This window comes from Silurus aristotelis (genome assembly GCF_946808225.1).
Source record: "Silurus aristotelis genome assembly, chromosome: 5".
In the NCBI taxonomy this organism is placed as follows: domain Eukaryota; kingdom Metazoa; phylum Chordata; class Actinopteri; order Siluriformes; family Siluridae; genus Silurus; species Silurus aristotelis.
Genome location: NC_139578.1, coordinates 23,749,530 through 23,763,567, shown reverse-complemented (window position 1 = coordinate 23,763,567; position 14,038 = coordinate 23,749,530). Strand labels below are relative to the sequence as shown.

The 14,038-nt window shown below is 40.1% G+C and overlaps 1 protein-coding gene across 4 annotated transcripts in view; it reads left to right on the top strand.

Moving 5' to 3' along the window:
- LOC310726160 (phosphatidylinositol-binding clathrin assembly protein) overlaps positions 1–13,737 on the top strand; it is a 58,372-nt gene extending 44,635 nt beyond the window's left edge. For all 4 annotated transcript variants that reach the window (XM_083541475.1, XM_083541473.1, XM_083541476.1 and 1 more), the window contains 6 exons: positions 1,383–1,514; positions 2,716–2,746; positions 2,908–3,043; positions 5,651–5,707; positions 5,830–5,943; positions 7,251–13,737. In XM_083541475.1, the coding sequence (XP_083397601.1) occupies positions 1,383–1,514; positions 2,716–2,746; positions 2,908–3,043; positions 5,651–5,707; positions 5,830–5,943; positions 7,251–7,265 (485 nt within the window). In that variant the 3' untranslated portion in view covers positions 7,266–13,737. The remainder of the gene's footprint in view (positions 1–1,382; positions 1,515–2,715; positions 2,747–2,907; positions 3,044–5,650; positions 5,708–5,829; positions 5,944–7,250) is intronic.
- Positions 13,738–14,038: the final 301 nt, after the last annotated feature.

The following is a 14,038-nucleotide window of genomic DNA, read 5'->3' as shown; positions in this document are numbered from 1 at the left end:
TCTCTCTCTCTCTCTCTCTCTCTCTCTCTCTCTCTCTCTCTCTCTCTCTCTCTCTCTCTCTCTCTCTCTCTCTCTCTCTCTCTCTCTCTCGCATGCCAACTTTCACTCTGCTTTTCTCTCAGTAATGTGTGCTATTAGCTGAATAGCTGCTGAGGATTGTTAACATGAGGATGTGCAGAATAATTCTGTACAGTTGACTGATGTAACAGCAGCACTCGAGCCTGTGATCAGCAGCTGCACGAATCCGCTTTGTGGTTGGACCTCAGGACCTCAGGTGCCGTGATTCAGTTCGAACCAGGCCGACCGATAATGTTCTATTTGTATTGCCTGTGTCTGTTTTACAAGCTCAAACAGTACCGAATGGAGAAACTTCAACATTACAGCAAACTGAAGTTGGAAAGCCATTGTAAAACGTAGATGCCATCTCTGGTGATGGCATGATATTTTTTTTGTTGTTTGTTTATTATTTTTTAAACATGCATAAGCTGCTAAATAACATGCTTAATCTCGTCATCTCACTTCCTGTTTCACAATGGCAGGAAATAAGATTGTGTAGTCTGCGCAGAAGCCAAAGTGCCCCCTGTAGCACTTTTCCACCTAAGAAATGCTTCCGCTAAGTAAAACGCGTGAAGAGGGAATTCGAACGCAAGTGACTGCAACACACAGAGTTCTCTTATTACTTTTGTGTACGAGCAAACCGCTTCTGCTGCAAAGGTTTATCCGTAATATAAATCACTATCGAGCAGAAATCGGTCGCTAAATTGATAGACACGTTTCTATTTTATTTCTATAGTGCTTTAAGGAACGGACATAAAGTGGTCCCAAATATAGAAGTAGAGGTTTTTTTTTTTAATGAACCAACCAGAGGCAGCAACGGTCATGGGAAAAAAAAAAAAACATAAGCAACATAAGGACCTCTTAAAAGATATCAGACTTCCAGCAAAAAAAGGATGCATTCTCTCCGGAGATACACTACATAAGTGTCAGACAGATATACTGTGAATAGGAAACTAATATTAGAAAAAAAAGCAACCCATTTGCTACCTAAGGTATAGAAAGAAATGGTACCTCCAGACAAGTCCAGAATTGCTCCCAGATATAATAATGAGCTTTGGTATTAGAAGTCCTACTGTCTTACAGATTAAAGTCTTGTGCTTGACTGACAGCTTTCACGTTCACTGCAGGCTGTAATCCCTCTTGTGTTTATCTGGCTTGCGGTGTGTAAGAGTATGTGTGTGGGTCTAACGAATGTGTTATGAACGTAACTACTTTCTGCTGCTCACCATCTGTCCGTTTGCTCTTTGGCATGATGTAAAGATGGTCATGTTCGCTTGATGACAGTCATCAATATTGACTTTTTCCCTCTCTCGTCTTTCCCGCAGGATTCGATTCTCTAGGAGACCTGTTGAAGCCCTCTTTACCAGCTCACAATCCGGCTCCCATGATGCCCCCACACACAGGAGGCAAGCTGCTGGCTAACGACCTTGACTCCTCCTTGGCCAACCTCGTGGGCAGTCAGTACACACTCGGTTCTTTTCCATAGTGTCTCATTCTCTCATTCTCATGTTGATGCACCTATTCATTAGCCAGGCATCTTTCAGGCCACTTGCTTGTACAAGCAGCGAGCAGATGGAAACTTTTCACTCCGTCTAATGCATCTTGTGCATCTCTGATGCAATTTAAACCGCATGAATTTATTCTTCCCGCCTGAAGCAATGAACTGAAATCTGCTGGCTATCATATGCAAATCGGCTCGTATCATATGCAAATCGGCCTGTTATTGAACGCGGTGTACGTCATGTGACCTGGAAAGACGGATGAATATCGATACGTTATTGTTTAGACCTTTTATTCCTCTCTTACCAAAACAAAGCACGTTCCTTTGCCTCAAACTGATAAGATCAGTACATTTATAGCACTTAGAAATCATAAATCAGACATTTTGTTTTTTATATATATTTTTTTTTATCAGACATTAAATCTTTTCCTCATCACTTAAGATTTCAAATCCACCAAACAGCAATGCGTTTATAAATGGTACCTCATACTGCTTAACTGCGTATGATGTATTGATGTAACATCTGGCTAAAACACTGCAGACTTAAGTAAAGTAGTTCATGTAATTGAGTCTAAATGTGTTTTAACTGCATATTGGCTAATTTGATGTATAATCTCTTACAGTACACGGAACAACCAGGTGTTGACGTGTCTAAAACGTACGCTCGCTGTGTTCGTATCTTTTTTTTTTTTGTTGTTGTTGTTTGTTTTAATCTGTTTTCGTCATCCTTTAACAATATCACTTTGTGGAGATACGAACCTCTCCACCGTAGCCCCTGCAGTGTTTCGTGCACCTGTTTTATATGCTGCGTTTACAAGCCAGATGGTAGAAGGGGAAAGTGAGAGTGCTGAGAGACTTTTTGTTTTGGGAATAAATTAGCACGCTTTAACAAGGACATGGAGCTTTAGTGCAGGGGAGTGTGTGGAGTCTGTAGGAGTGTACACGAGCGTGCGTGCTCATGCCTATGTGAGTGCGTTTCGGAGCAGTGGACATGAATGAAAAATAAAGTCCTAATGATGATGTTTGGGGAGCTGCCAGCACTGTGGGAGTGTAACTGGCTCATGCTGTTTTGATTAACATGCCTTCTTTATTTCTTCCAGCTCGTTCAAGCTTTCACTCCTTTTCATTATTTTTTTTTTCCATTTGTCATGTTACAGATCTGCAGTTTAGTGGATCGTCAGTCAAAAAGTGAGTAGCGATTATGTAGTTTTATTTTATTTCTCTTCTTCTTGTGAACCTAAAAGCACTAGTGATGGTTTCTGCAATTAAAAATACGTATTATAGTGGGGGGTGTGTGTGTGTGTGTGTGTGTGTGTGTGTGTGTGTGTGTGTGTGTGTGTGTGTTGCAGACCAGACATGCATTGGACACAGCCAGGGGAGAAGAAGATGACCGGCGGCACTAACTGGCAGTCCAAAACCATGAGCAGCACGACTGGCTGGAGTCCCACCCCCATGCCACCTGCTCCCATTCATGTGCCCCACATGGTGAGCTCACACACGCACCTACACACACGCGCACACCTTTGTAACAGATTTGCCTCTTCTGTTGACGTCACTGTAAAAGAGTGACTCTGGCCAGATAACGCATTCTTACACATTCTTTAACTGCTTTAGTTACATTATAGAACAATAGAGCAGCAAGAAAAGCACCACAGATTAGTTTCTCTCAACAATTTTTCCACAGAACGGTTGAATATTACTATTATACATATTCTATGATTTCATTACTGATTTAATTATATGTAATGTATGTGTGTATATATAAAATAAAAAGCTCTCCTTGAAAAAAAAAGAAAGCACCACTAAAGTCAGTAAAATGGAATTAAAATAAGCATTAAAACGTTTTTCATTCTTTCTGTGAGGCCGATAAAAAATGATCCACTCCCCAGTACCTGCCTACGGCCTGGTGGTTTACATTTACGCCCTTATACAGAGCGATTTGGTTATCTCATTCATACAGCTAAGCGGTTAAAAGCCCTTTCCAGTAGTGGCAGCTTAGTGGTGCTGGGATCTGAACTCATGCCCTTCTGATTCAGAAGTCCAACATCTTAACCATTGAGCTATTCGATCTCCCCCCAGTGGTTGAGACTTCAGCTTTAAAAGTAGTGTTGATAACCAAATTACACTAATTATTCGAAGATCGCACTGTTTAACAGAATTGTAGATATTTTTACAAACCATTAAGTTAGTGCTTAGCATTGAATATGTCTCGTGTCAGCAGAAACAGGAAAACGCAACAAACAAAAAACGTGTCAGACAGTTTGTCTGTCTGGAGGAAAAATTCTTGGAGAATTTTCCTCACGTCAAATTCAGTAACCAGCTCGGGTGCATGCACACTTTCCTATTACTCAATTAATGATGTATTTAGAAAAATATGTAATATATAATGTAAAAACTGCATAATGCATAAAGAGACATGATGTTTTCCACAATCTGAGCTGACCAAACACTAAACTACTTGTGTTTCTAATACACTTATTAGTATTGTAGCGCATTAGACATGGAAGCGTGTAGAGTTCCAGTGTCTACAGTGTGGCGTGTAGGCGGGTTGCCTTGTTTAATTCTGCACCGTGAACCGCACGGCTAAAAGTAACATGGAGGTGGTTTCTGTATTGTACTTCCATAGGTTCTGTATTGCAGTATATTACAACATACAGTAAAGTTGCTTAGTTACTGTGTGTGTGTTTGGGGTTACAGAAATGGGGCCGTCGTATTATTCCCTGTGTTTGCACTGTTCTCTCTCTCATAGGCTTTAGATTTTTAGAATTTCACTTTTATGACCTTCCCTCTGTGGGATCGAATATACATCACTGTCTATTTAAGTGTGTGCTTCAGACTAACCTCTCACCCTCCTTCCTTTCCCCTCCACTCTGCCTTTTCTTTCTCTCTTTTATTTCCTCCTCTTGCCTTCTCCACTGTGGTCAGCACTGGTTCATGCAAATGTCTTGTGTCTAATGTCTTCTCCTTCTCCATTCCTTCCTCTTCTATCTCCCTTTTTCTCTGTCTCTGTCCCTCTTGATCTGTCTCGCTCTGTCTCCTTGTCTCTTTCTCCGTCTGTCTCGCTCTGTCTCCTCGTTTCTCTCTCTCTTTCTCTCTGTCTTTTTCTCTCTCTTTTTCTCTCTCTGTGCTCCTAACCCAGCAGAGTGGAATGTTCTATACTGGTTATGTAAGTACCCTGTGTAATGGAGCAGTCTGTACTATAATCCCCCAGATTTTTATTTTTAGGGACCGTCTTTTCTCTCGTACACGCACGTGTCCTTGTTGCGTAGTTGTTGTTTTTTTTTTTATCTACGTCATGCAAACTGAATATTTTAATGCATGTGAATATGTAAATATTGAGTTCCCCTGTTTTACTTTCATTTGCTTGATGCGAGTCTTTTGAAGTACACTCTCCCTGTGTGTGTGTGTGTCTGTGTCTGTGTGCTCGGCGTAATCCATTTACTACACTGCTTCTGTCTCACTCACACTCACTGTTTCAGTCCGCAGCCTCCCTGTCTCTACTACAATAAATATAACCAGAACTTCATTGTTTTGTCAGACAGTGTTAAGTATCCAATAAAAGAAAACTATAAAAGGCTAGGATATTACCCCGAGTTCACACAAGCGTGATACAAAGAGACAGGAGGCCATTACGTTTCCGTATGGCTTATGACGCAGAAGTCTTTCTTGTGACTGTGAGCGATTTTCTGGAGAAAATGGTTTTAGTGATTCCCTCCACTTGACCCAGTGGTGCAGCTGGTGAGGATTAGTCTACATATATGCATTTAGATCACAATGATCACTTTTCCACATTGTTACAATTGGACAGGCCACATATTAAGTGCCTTATTGTTTGTGTGAATGCAGGGTTCATGGTCTAGTTTTTTGCTCCATGATTTTTAAGTTAAGGTATGTGGTCCTGCACATTATCAACACGGCTAATTAAATCATCAGTGGAGTGAGAGGTGGGAACAGAACAGTGGACTCTTTTTGTGTGTGTCTGTTCACCCACTGCAACCTGTACTGTAGTATAACCTGTGGTTCAACTCCTGGAATGCGGAGCTCATCATATGTGCATGACGTCTGTTCATTGTGTTCTGTTGTGTGCTGCAGGCTCAGGCCCCCATGGCCTTCCCCATGACCACACCTCAAGTGCCTGTGTATGGAATGGTGAGGTTCTGCAACTACACCCAACACTAGTGCATATGTATAAAATAGCACTTTATCAGTAACTATGGTTTGTGTGTGTGTGTGTGTGTGTGTGTGTGTGTGTGTGTGTGTGTGTGAGACAGGTCCCTCCTCAGATGGGTCAGATGGGGGCGGTTCCAATGATGACTCCTCAGCCCATGATGTTCCAACCTGTTGTCAGGTCCACCAACCCATTTGCTCCAGTTCCTGGAGCTCAGGTACAAAAATAAAACACACACAGAACCACCACAGTAAAGCTACAAAGATATACAATGATATCTGTTCATTTTATACATTGTATATAAGAAATATAACTTGATAATGATATAATGTATTATTTTGGATGAAACATTTAGAAAGAATTGTAGGTGCACCATTTATTCAATTCGTTTGAAAATTTACAGAAAGGCCTGAGACTAGATTTTGAACATTTATAAAACTCATGAGGGATCTCTCCTCTTCAACAATCAAACAGCATTTCAGTATGCAAGGTGAAGCAATTTGCATAAGTCAACATTTGTATTGTATTTTGCAGATAGCAAAATGCTTATAGGAAACCTATATAAAATATAATACAACATTTTGTTTTAAAAATAAAGAAATAAACTGATATTCTGTTCATTTGTGAAGATCTAAGCATCTAGACTATATACTCAATGTAATGTTGTATAATAATTGAATATGTGCATAAATTAAATATATATACACATTGAAAACAAGCGTTTGAACGTAGTAAAGTCGCAGTAAATCACATTTAAAAGCAGATAAGTTACTGTTGTAGCAGACAAATGCTAATAAAAGAGAATAAAATGGAAAAAAGTTAACAGGCTTAAAAAGAAATGTGCATTGGTGTACAAATGCATTAATATTTGCTGAAAACCACAACAGTGTCTAAAAATGCTGCAGTTATTTGCTGCTTTTAGATTTAGTGTTTGTTCGCACCGTTTTAATTGAATTGATCACTATGTCGTGAGCGAACTGATTCAGATCCAGTGCGACTGTTCTGAAGTTACAGTTTACACAGTATCACTGCAATAAACTGTACCATTTTCACATGATGAGGATGATAGTTTTTACTCACCGTGCTGATGTTTCACCTTCATCCGGGACTCCAGTGCGTTTTCTTTTCACGTGCTCGTGCATCACTGTGGTACTTCCATATCCCACACGAGCTTCGCTTTGCATAACTTCCAGATACCTTTTTTTTTTTTTTGCGTTTCAGTTGCGTGTAATATAAAATGCTCTCATGCCTTGGATGACTTGGGACGCACACTTTTTTTCCAAGCGGCTCTGTTCTCTTACAGTCACGCTAAACCTTAACATTAGCAGCCCAACTAATCCATAACAGCGAATAACGAATTTCATTATCGATTTTATCGATTACTTGTTGCAGCCCTAATTCAGTGTCTATATGGTATGAAATCTACTTTACAGTTTTTCAAGCACACCAATAACCAGAACGTTTCATATGAACTTGAAATGGTCTCATATTTTAACCCTGTACTTCTGTCTCTCTTTGGTGCAGATGCAGTTTATGTAGTAGCGTTGTGTAGCGGCGTGCCAAACAGGACGACAGAATGACCCACTGAGAAACTCGAGCGTGAGGAGAGACAAAGAGACCACCCACCATCAACTTCAGGGAGCTGGAGGAGAAGAGCTGAAACACACGGAGAGAGAAATGCAAATGGAAGGAGTATAGGAGGAGCAAGAGCATACATTTTGCCAAGACTTTTCACATTACTATATGACATGACTTTCTTTCTTTTGTAACACACACATGCGCACACACAAACATACATACATGCACACAATGTGCCACAACAGGGTATCAGCATGTTACTCATTTTCTATTGTAATATTGTTTGTTTTGTTTTGTTTTGCATTATGGGCTTGTCAGTGTTTATTCATCACAGGCTTAGTTGGTCATATCCTGAGGATTCCACGTTGGTTAGTCATTGTTTTCTAAATTAGGTTTCATGTCTGGAGTGATGACGTTGCTTTGCTATGTTCCTAAGAATGCCCTGAGCGTTGTGTTTGGGTTCAAGCTGGGTGTGGAGGCACAGGCAGGGCGTTGTTCTCCACCCAGCCTAGTTCTGTCTGATAAGTCCCGCCTTTGTCAGCGTTCACACACGGCACTGTTTGTTTTGTTTTTTTATGAAAAAACGTAATTGTTGATCTTTTCGCTTTCGTCATGAAGCGGGACAGGTTTGTTACTAATCCACAGTTTGGCATTCCCAAGCACTTTAACTTCGTGTGTGTGGGTGTGTGTGTGTGGGTGTGTGTGTGGCTTGTTGCTGACTGTATTCATACACTGAGCTGGTCTCTGCATGTTTGGATGCGATTATTTTTATTTTTAACTAATTCCGGCACCGTCTTTCGTAAACTTGTCATCAGTGACTGCCTCAAATTTTGGGCTGAACCTTAAACCATCCAGTAACCTGTCCATCCTGTGCGATGGAAGATGGGACTCATTGGAAAGCCATACTCCCATACTCAGGCTCTTGTGCTCTCGATTTGGATGGATTTCATTCCTCCTGCCTCTTCAACAGTAGGATACTACTTCTGCCCTCCTAGACTACATGTGTATTGAAGTGAAGTGCTGCCTGAGATTAGTGAGGTCAGCTCTGTTCGACTGCTTTTATTTAGGCACTTCCGCGTGACCTGTCGTGTTCAGTTTATATACGCCGATATGCAGGGTCTTCACTTATATCAGTACTGATATCGGACATCTTTTAAATTGTCGATCAACTTTTATTTCAAGAAAACCGTTTTTTATATCAGCATTCGAGTAAATTTTTTTTCAAGAATATGAGGTAACAACCTATTTTACACAGATGTGTGTGTGCGCCAGATTTCTAAATAAATCTGCCACAAACATGCAAATGTGAACTTTTGACCTTTTCTACTAAATTTACTATATATAAAAATGTTTCAGGTTTTCCTGAACTAAAATATTTTTTCCGTATTTCGTATATGTCTCATCCAGAAGTCCCAGCATTTTACATTTCGAAAGAAGGAAAATGACATTTAAAGATTACATTCCGACTGCGGCGGCGCGAGCACAGGGCTGACATTCTGACAGATTCTATCAGATTACAACCCGAATTGATTAGACTTATGGCAGTTTTCGCTACAACATGCAACTTTCCAATGACTTGATCAAATCACGAGATGATCACAGTTTGCTAAATTAACTCCTTATTTAATGATATCTTTGTCAGGCAGATAGCCATGGCAGGACGGCATCATTTCCAACCTCGATCTTAGGGGAAATCTATTTGTTTCTTTCAAACATGTCAAAGTATGTTACAGGCAGAAAATCAAAATGACTTTTCCCCACACCAATAATATTGTCGTGCTCTGCTTTCAAGCTGCCGATCGATCTGTAGATTGTAAGACGGCTCAGAAAGGAAGGGCTCGTCGTGCCACAGATATTTTCATCGTTCTTTAAACGAAAGCAGACTGTGATGGACTTAAACAGCATTCTGCAATTAATTCTGCCAAATTATCAGTTGTGATTTCAATTTGTTGTGAACATATGCTATCTCTTTCTTTTTTTTTTTTTTTTTTTTGCACCCCCTCCCACTTTCCAGGCACATCGCCATGGTGCGATACTCTCTCTGGCTTCGAGGGGAGTGAAGAAACGTGCGTGCCAATATTATTCAAAGAAATTAGTGCTTGATATTTATTGCCAAGTTTCTTTCTTTTCACGTCCCGGATAAAACAAATATCTGCAAAGTGCGAGCGTTGTCATGGAAGCGCCGGCGGAGAATAGTTTCCATGGAAGAGGCAGCTGAGTGTCTGCTTTGAAGGGCTTTTGTTTTCATGCGTCCTGTCTCACTCGAGTCACTGTGGCGAGCTGGATGACATGCAGGGTCGAAAAAGCGCGATTCTTTACTCTGCTGAAAATGCGATCCTTAGTTTAATAAGCTCCTCGTTGCCTGTTAGACACTTTTCTTCTCTGCAGGAGAAGACGAGGGAGCAGGAAGGCTCCGAGCTGCTTAGGTATGAGCAGGGAAATGTCAGTCGTGGGCATGGAAGCGCGTGCGTGTCTGTGTGGGAGCTTTCCTGCGCTCATCCTGCATTCAGTGGCAAGTACACGCTTCGTTCAGTCTTTCAAAGTCAGTTTTTAAGGTGGGAAGACCAAATTATTCACTGCCATGCACTTAGCCATCTCCTTTAGTCATGTAGTCCAACATGGAATAATGGGATGGCAGATATTAAGGAACAGAGCCGTCATTGGATGGGAGAACGGCCTGCACTCTGATGTCACAAGGCGATTCTGCTATTATTTGGAATCTGCTACACAAACAAGGTTCCCTCATTCTTTCAGTGGCTCAGAACACTTCAGGATTGAGATGCTCTGTTCCTGACCGACTCTCATGACCGTTTAAACAAACGTTTGGCCGCAGTGTGAACGCAGGACAAGAGCAGCTCGTCAGTGATCTCAGAGAGAAAGCAGCTGTTAATGTTTGTCGAATTTTCTTTTTTTAACACACAGCCCAGTAATTTTTTATAAATTGAGCCAATTACACAGCAATTCAGAACCATTTTCTAGGATCGGAGCAGATGGAGTGCGAAAAAAAGATGTGCAGTTTAAATAAACGTGTGTAGATTTAAGCTGCTTCTCTCCATGTTGCTCGGCTTCTGAGTGATCACCCGAGTGTGTGTGTGTGAGTGAGTGTGTGATGTGCGTCAGTAACCTCTTTCTCAAACACACTCGTGTGCTGCTGATCTCATTGACTTGTATAACAAGGTGTGCTGAGGACACGTGGGCATTTCCTCATCAGCTGTTTGCCTGTGTGTGTGTGTGTGTGTGTGTGTGTGTGTGTGTGTGTGGCTACATGAATCCTTATGATCTTTAAAACTATAGATGTTTTTTTTTTGTTTTGTTTTTTTAAGGAGCACTTTGTGATTTTAGAGCCTCTAACAATTGTAATAACCCCCGTACCTTTATCCGACCCCCTTTGTGAGTTCCCTTTATAGGAAAAGTAAAAAGGGCTGAGCTGCTCTGCTTAGGGGCGGAGCTTCGTTCTGGGCCAGAAGAACCTGCACACAAGCCTGAAACAGAAGTAGCAATACCTACAACAGTGAAACGAACAAACACGGCAATATCGCGAGCGCCAGTTTAGCAAAAGACGGGATTATTTCAGGTCCAGAAAAAAATAAAAGCAAACTGCTTCTCTAAACGTTGGAGCGTGTTTTTTGGCATTTTTTGATAACGTCTCGTGTTTTTGTAATCCGTGTTTCCTCTTGGAGTGTTTTTTTGTCTCCAGGCTCGGTCTGCTCCCTTTCTATCTGGCGCTCTGTTCTGCATGTTTTTAGCAGCTCTGTGTGTGTGTTGTGTAATGAGGTTTGTGTGTATCTTGCACTTCTGGTTTTGTCAGGTGAAACCTTTTTTGTTCTTTTTTTTTTTTTTCTTTTTTTTTTGGATGGAGTCAAACACATGATCTGTTCTGTTTCCTTGTTTGTCAAAGGGAAATGGAGCATAGCTTCATGAGAATCTGAATAATGTCCTAGTTATCTTCACCCCTTGTGTTCTGCTCTGTTACTTAGCAATGGCTGTACTCTGCATCATTCATATCGACCTTGGCAGCTGAAAGGCTATTCGGAATGACCAAACAGTGTCTTCGGTGAACAGTAAAGTGCACACAAACGTCTCATGCCTGGTTAAGCTCCTGTGTGTGATCAGATAAATGATGTTGAGTCTTCACCAAACTGCTGCCACAAAGTTGCAAGAACACAATTGTAAAGAATGCCTTTGTATGCTGTAGCATTACAATAATCCTTCCCTGAAACAAGGAGGCCCAAACCTGTTTCAGCATGATGGTAGTAGAATGTAGAGTTTGGTGTCTCCTGCACTAAGACCTCAACTTCACTGAACACCTCAGGATGAGTTCGACCCCACACTAGGTCACAAACACTCATACTGCCTTTAGAGTAAAGTGGATCCTGTTTTAGCAGCAAAGAACAACCAGCTTTAGATTCAGTCTTATCAAGCACATAGTGCAGGAACTGATTCTAACAGATGCACATATTAAACTGTTCATCATACTCAAAAAATTTTATACTTTTATGTAAAAATTGACCTCGACCTGATACGAACACAAGGGGTAACAAGCTGTTACTTGCTAATGAATTATTTAAGATTTGAGTTTGAACCAACATAACGATAGTTTAATTAATGTAACACCCTAATCACACTTGTTTTACTAAAAAAGAAAAAAAAAGAAAAATCCAATCTCATTGTCATACAACAAATTTCTAAATGCCAGAACAGTTCTGAATTGTTAGTCATATACAGCACTTATTGTACTCCTGTTACACTGCTTCCTTCTAGTGGACGTTAGCAGTATTGCAACACATTTTAGTTGGGATTTCACTCACTTTTTTATCTAAATCGATTTACTAAAAGCTCTCTGGGGTGATGGCATGAAGTTGAGGGGGTTTTAGAGTGAAAAATAGTCAGAGAAACTTTTTATACATCCTTCTGTGTGTGAAATGTCTGAGGTGTGTAGTTAAAACCTCTGGCAGCTTCATAAGTCCAGGATGTGAAGCCTCACTCGGTGCAAAACTACAGACAGACGCGTTCTCCTGAGTCCTACTCAGAGTGTGATTCTGTGGAGACTCCTCTTTATACAGGGCTCTTCTCCTGTCAGTCATCATGTCTTTAATGTTAAAAAAAAAAAAAAACGTGGGATAAAAAGTGATCATTTTTGTCAGACTTTAAGCACATGAAAGCTACTTTTATTATTTTTGTTTGATTTAATCTGTGGTTTTTGGACTTTTTTCTTATTTTTTTTCTTTTTTTTTTTTGCTGCCCAACATAGTCCTGTATATACCCATACTCTGCAATTTGAACATTTTATTACTTTTTATTTTGCTTCTGATCTTCTGAACTGAAGATAATTGCCTCATATATAGATATATAGATATATAGATATACATATACACTGTCTCTGTGTAAGTGCCGGGGTGGAAAGCTGCAGATTTTTAATTCACCGTCATCATAATCATCATCAATGCCAAATGAGAGAAAAGGCGAGTGGAAAAACCCCTTTGTACATTTTTTTTTTTTTTTTTTCTATTTATTTATGCAGAATATAAAGATTTTAATACACATGGTAAATACATATAACATGAAATCATGGACATTTTTTTTTTTCTTCCAACTTCATTCTTTTTACCAAAAGAAATAAAGTCATTTTTTTTTTCCTAAATTGCTTTTCTCGTCTTTCATTTCAGCTATGAGTTTAAAACCTGGTTCTCCATCTATCATACAGCTCAGAATGTTGTTCATGATGGTGTACATGTGAAAACACAATTATTAATGTTGAGAAGAAGTGCTGTCTGGAGGACTAGAGTGGCTCAGCCAGCACTTTTTACTTCATCATTCATCAAGAGGCTTTCTGGTCTTCCTGCAGTCCATTTGTATGTGTGAGAAAAAGGGAGAGACTCCTGGATTTCTGGATCTCATGAAAGCTAAAGATGTGATGCTGCTCTTCTGTTTAAACCCCTTTTTTTTCCCTTCTTTTTCCTACATTAATGCTCGATTCAGGACCAAGAAGTGTGACGTGTTTGTTTTTTGTTTTTTTTAGTTAGTTCACTTTAGTTCAGAGATTTTTTTTTTTCCCTCCTGCATGTGTTGATTGATTTTTCTACCTGACCTGCTTAAGGAATTGGATTTTTGTGTATTGTTTGCAAAGGTTTATTAAATATGGTGCTCTTTTTTTTTTTCCCTCTTCATTGAGTAAACAATCTGTTGTGGATGTAATTGACTTCTGTGTATTTTTCCTGTTTTCAGAAAACTAGTTTCTCAGTGGTCGTGTGCTTGTCTGAGTTGAAATTTGCAGATTTGTTTTTGTTGTATTTTTATAATTTTTTTTTAAGTCACTTATGTTGTGTGTATTTGTGATGCAAGCTCTTACCATGATTCATGAATGAAGGCCTTGTAAAGTAATTGATTTATCGCTCGTGCTCGCAGGTTTCTTAATAAAGAAAACATTTTCTAACATTTTGTACGCCATCTGTTTGCCTTCCCAAATGAGGATGGGTTCCCCTTTTGAGTCTGGTTCCTCTCAAGGTTTCTTCCCCATAACTCCTAAGGGAGTTTTTTTCTTGCCACAGTTGCCACGGCTGCTCATCAGGGATCGATACACACCATTCACCTTGACTGTTGATTTCTGTAAAGCTGCTTTGAGACAATGTCTCTTGTCTCAAAGCTCTTTGTTGCATTTGCCCCTCCCAAAATCATCCCAGTGGCTGGATTTTCTAAACCATATGCATGTCGGTGTGACTCTCTAACACACCTTT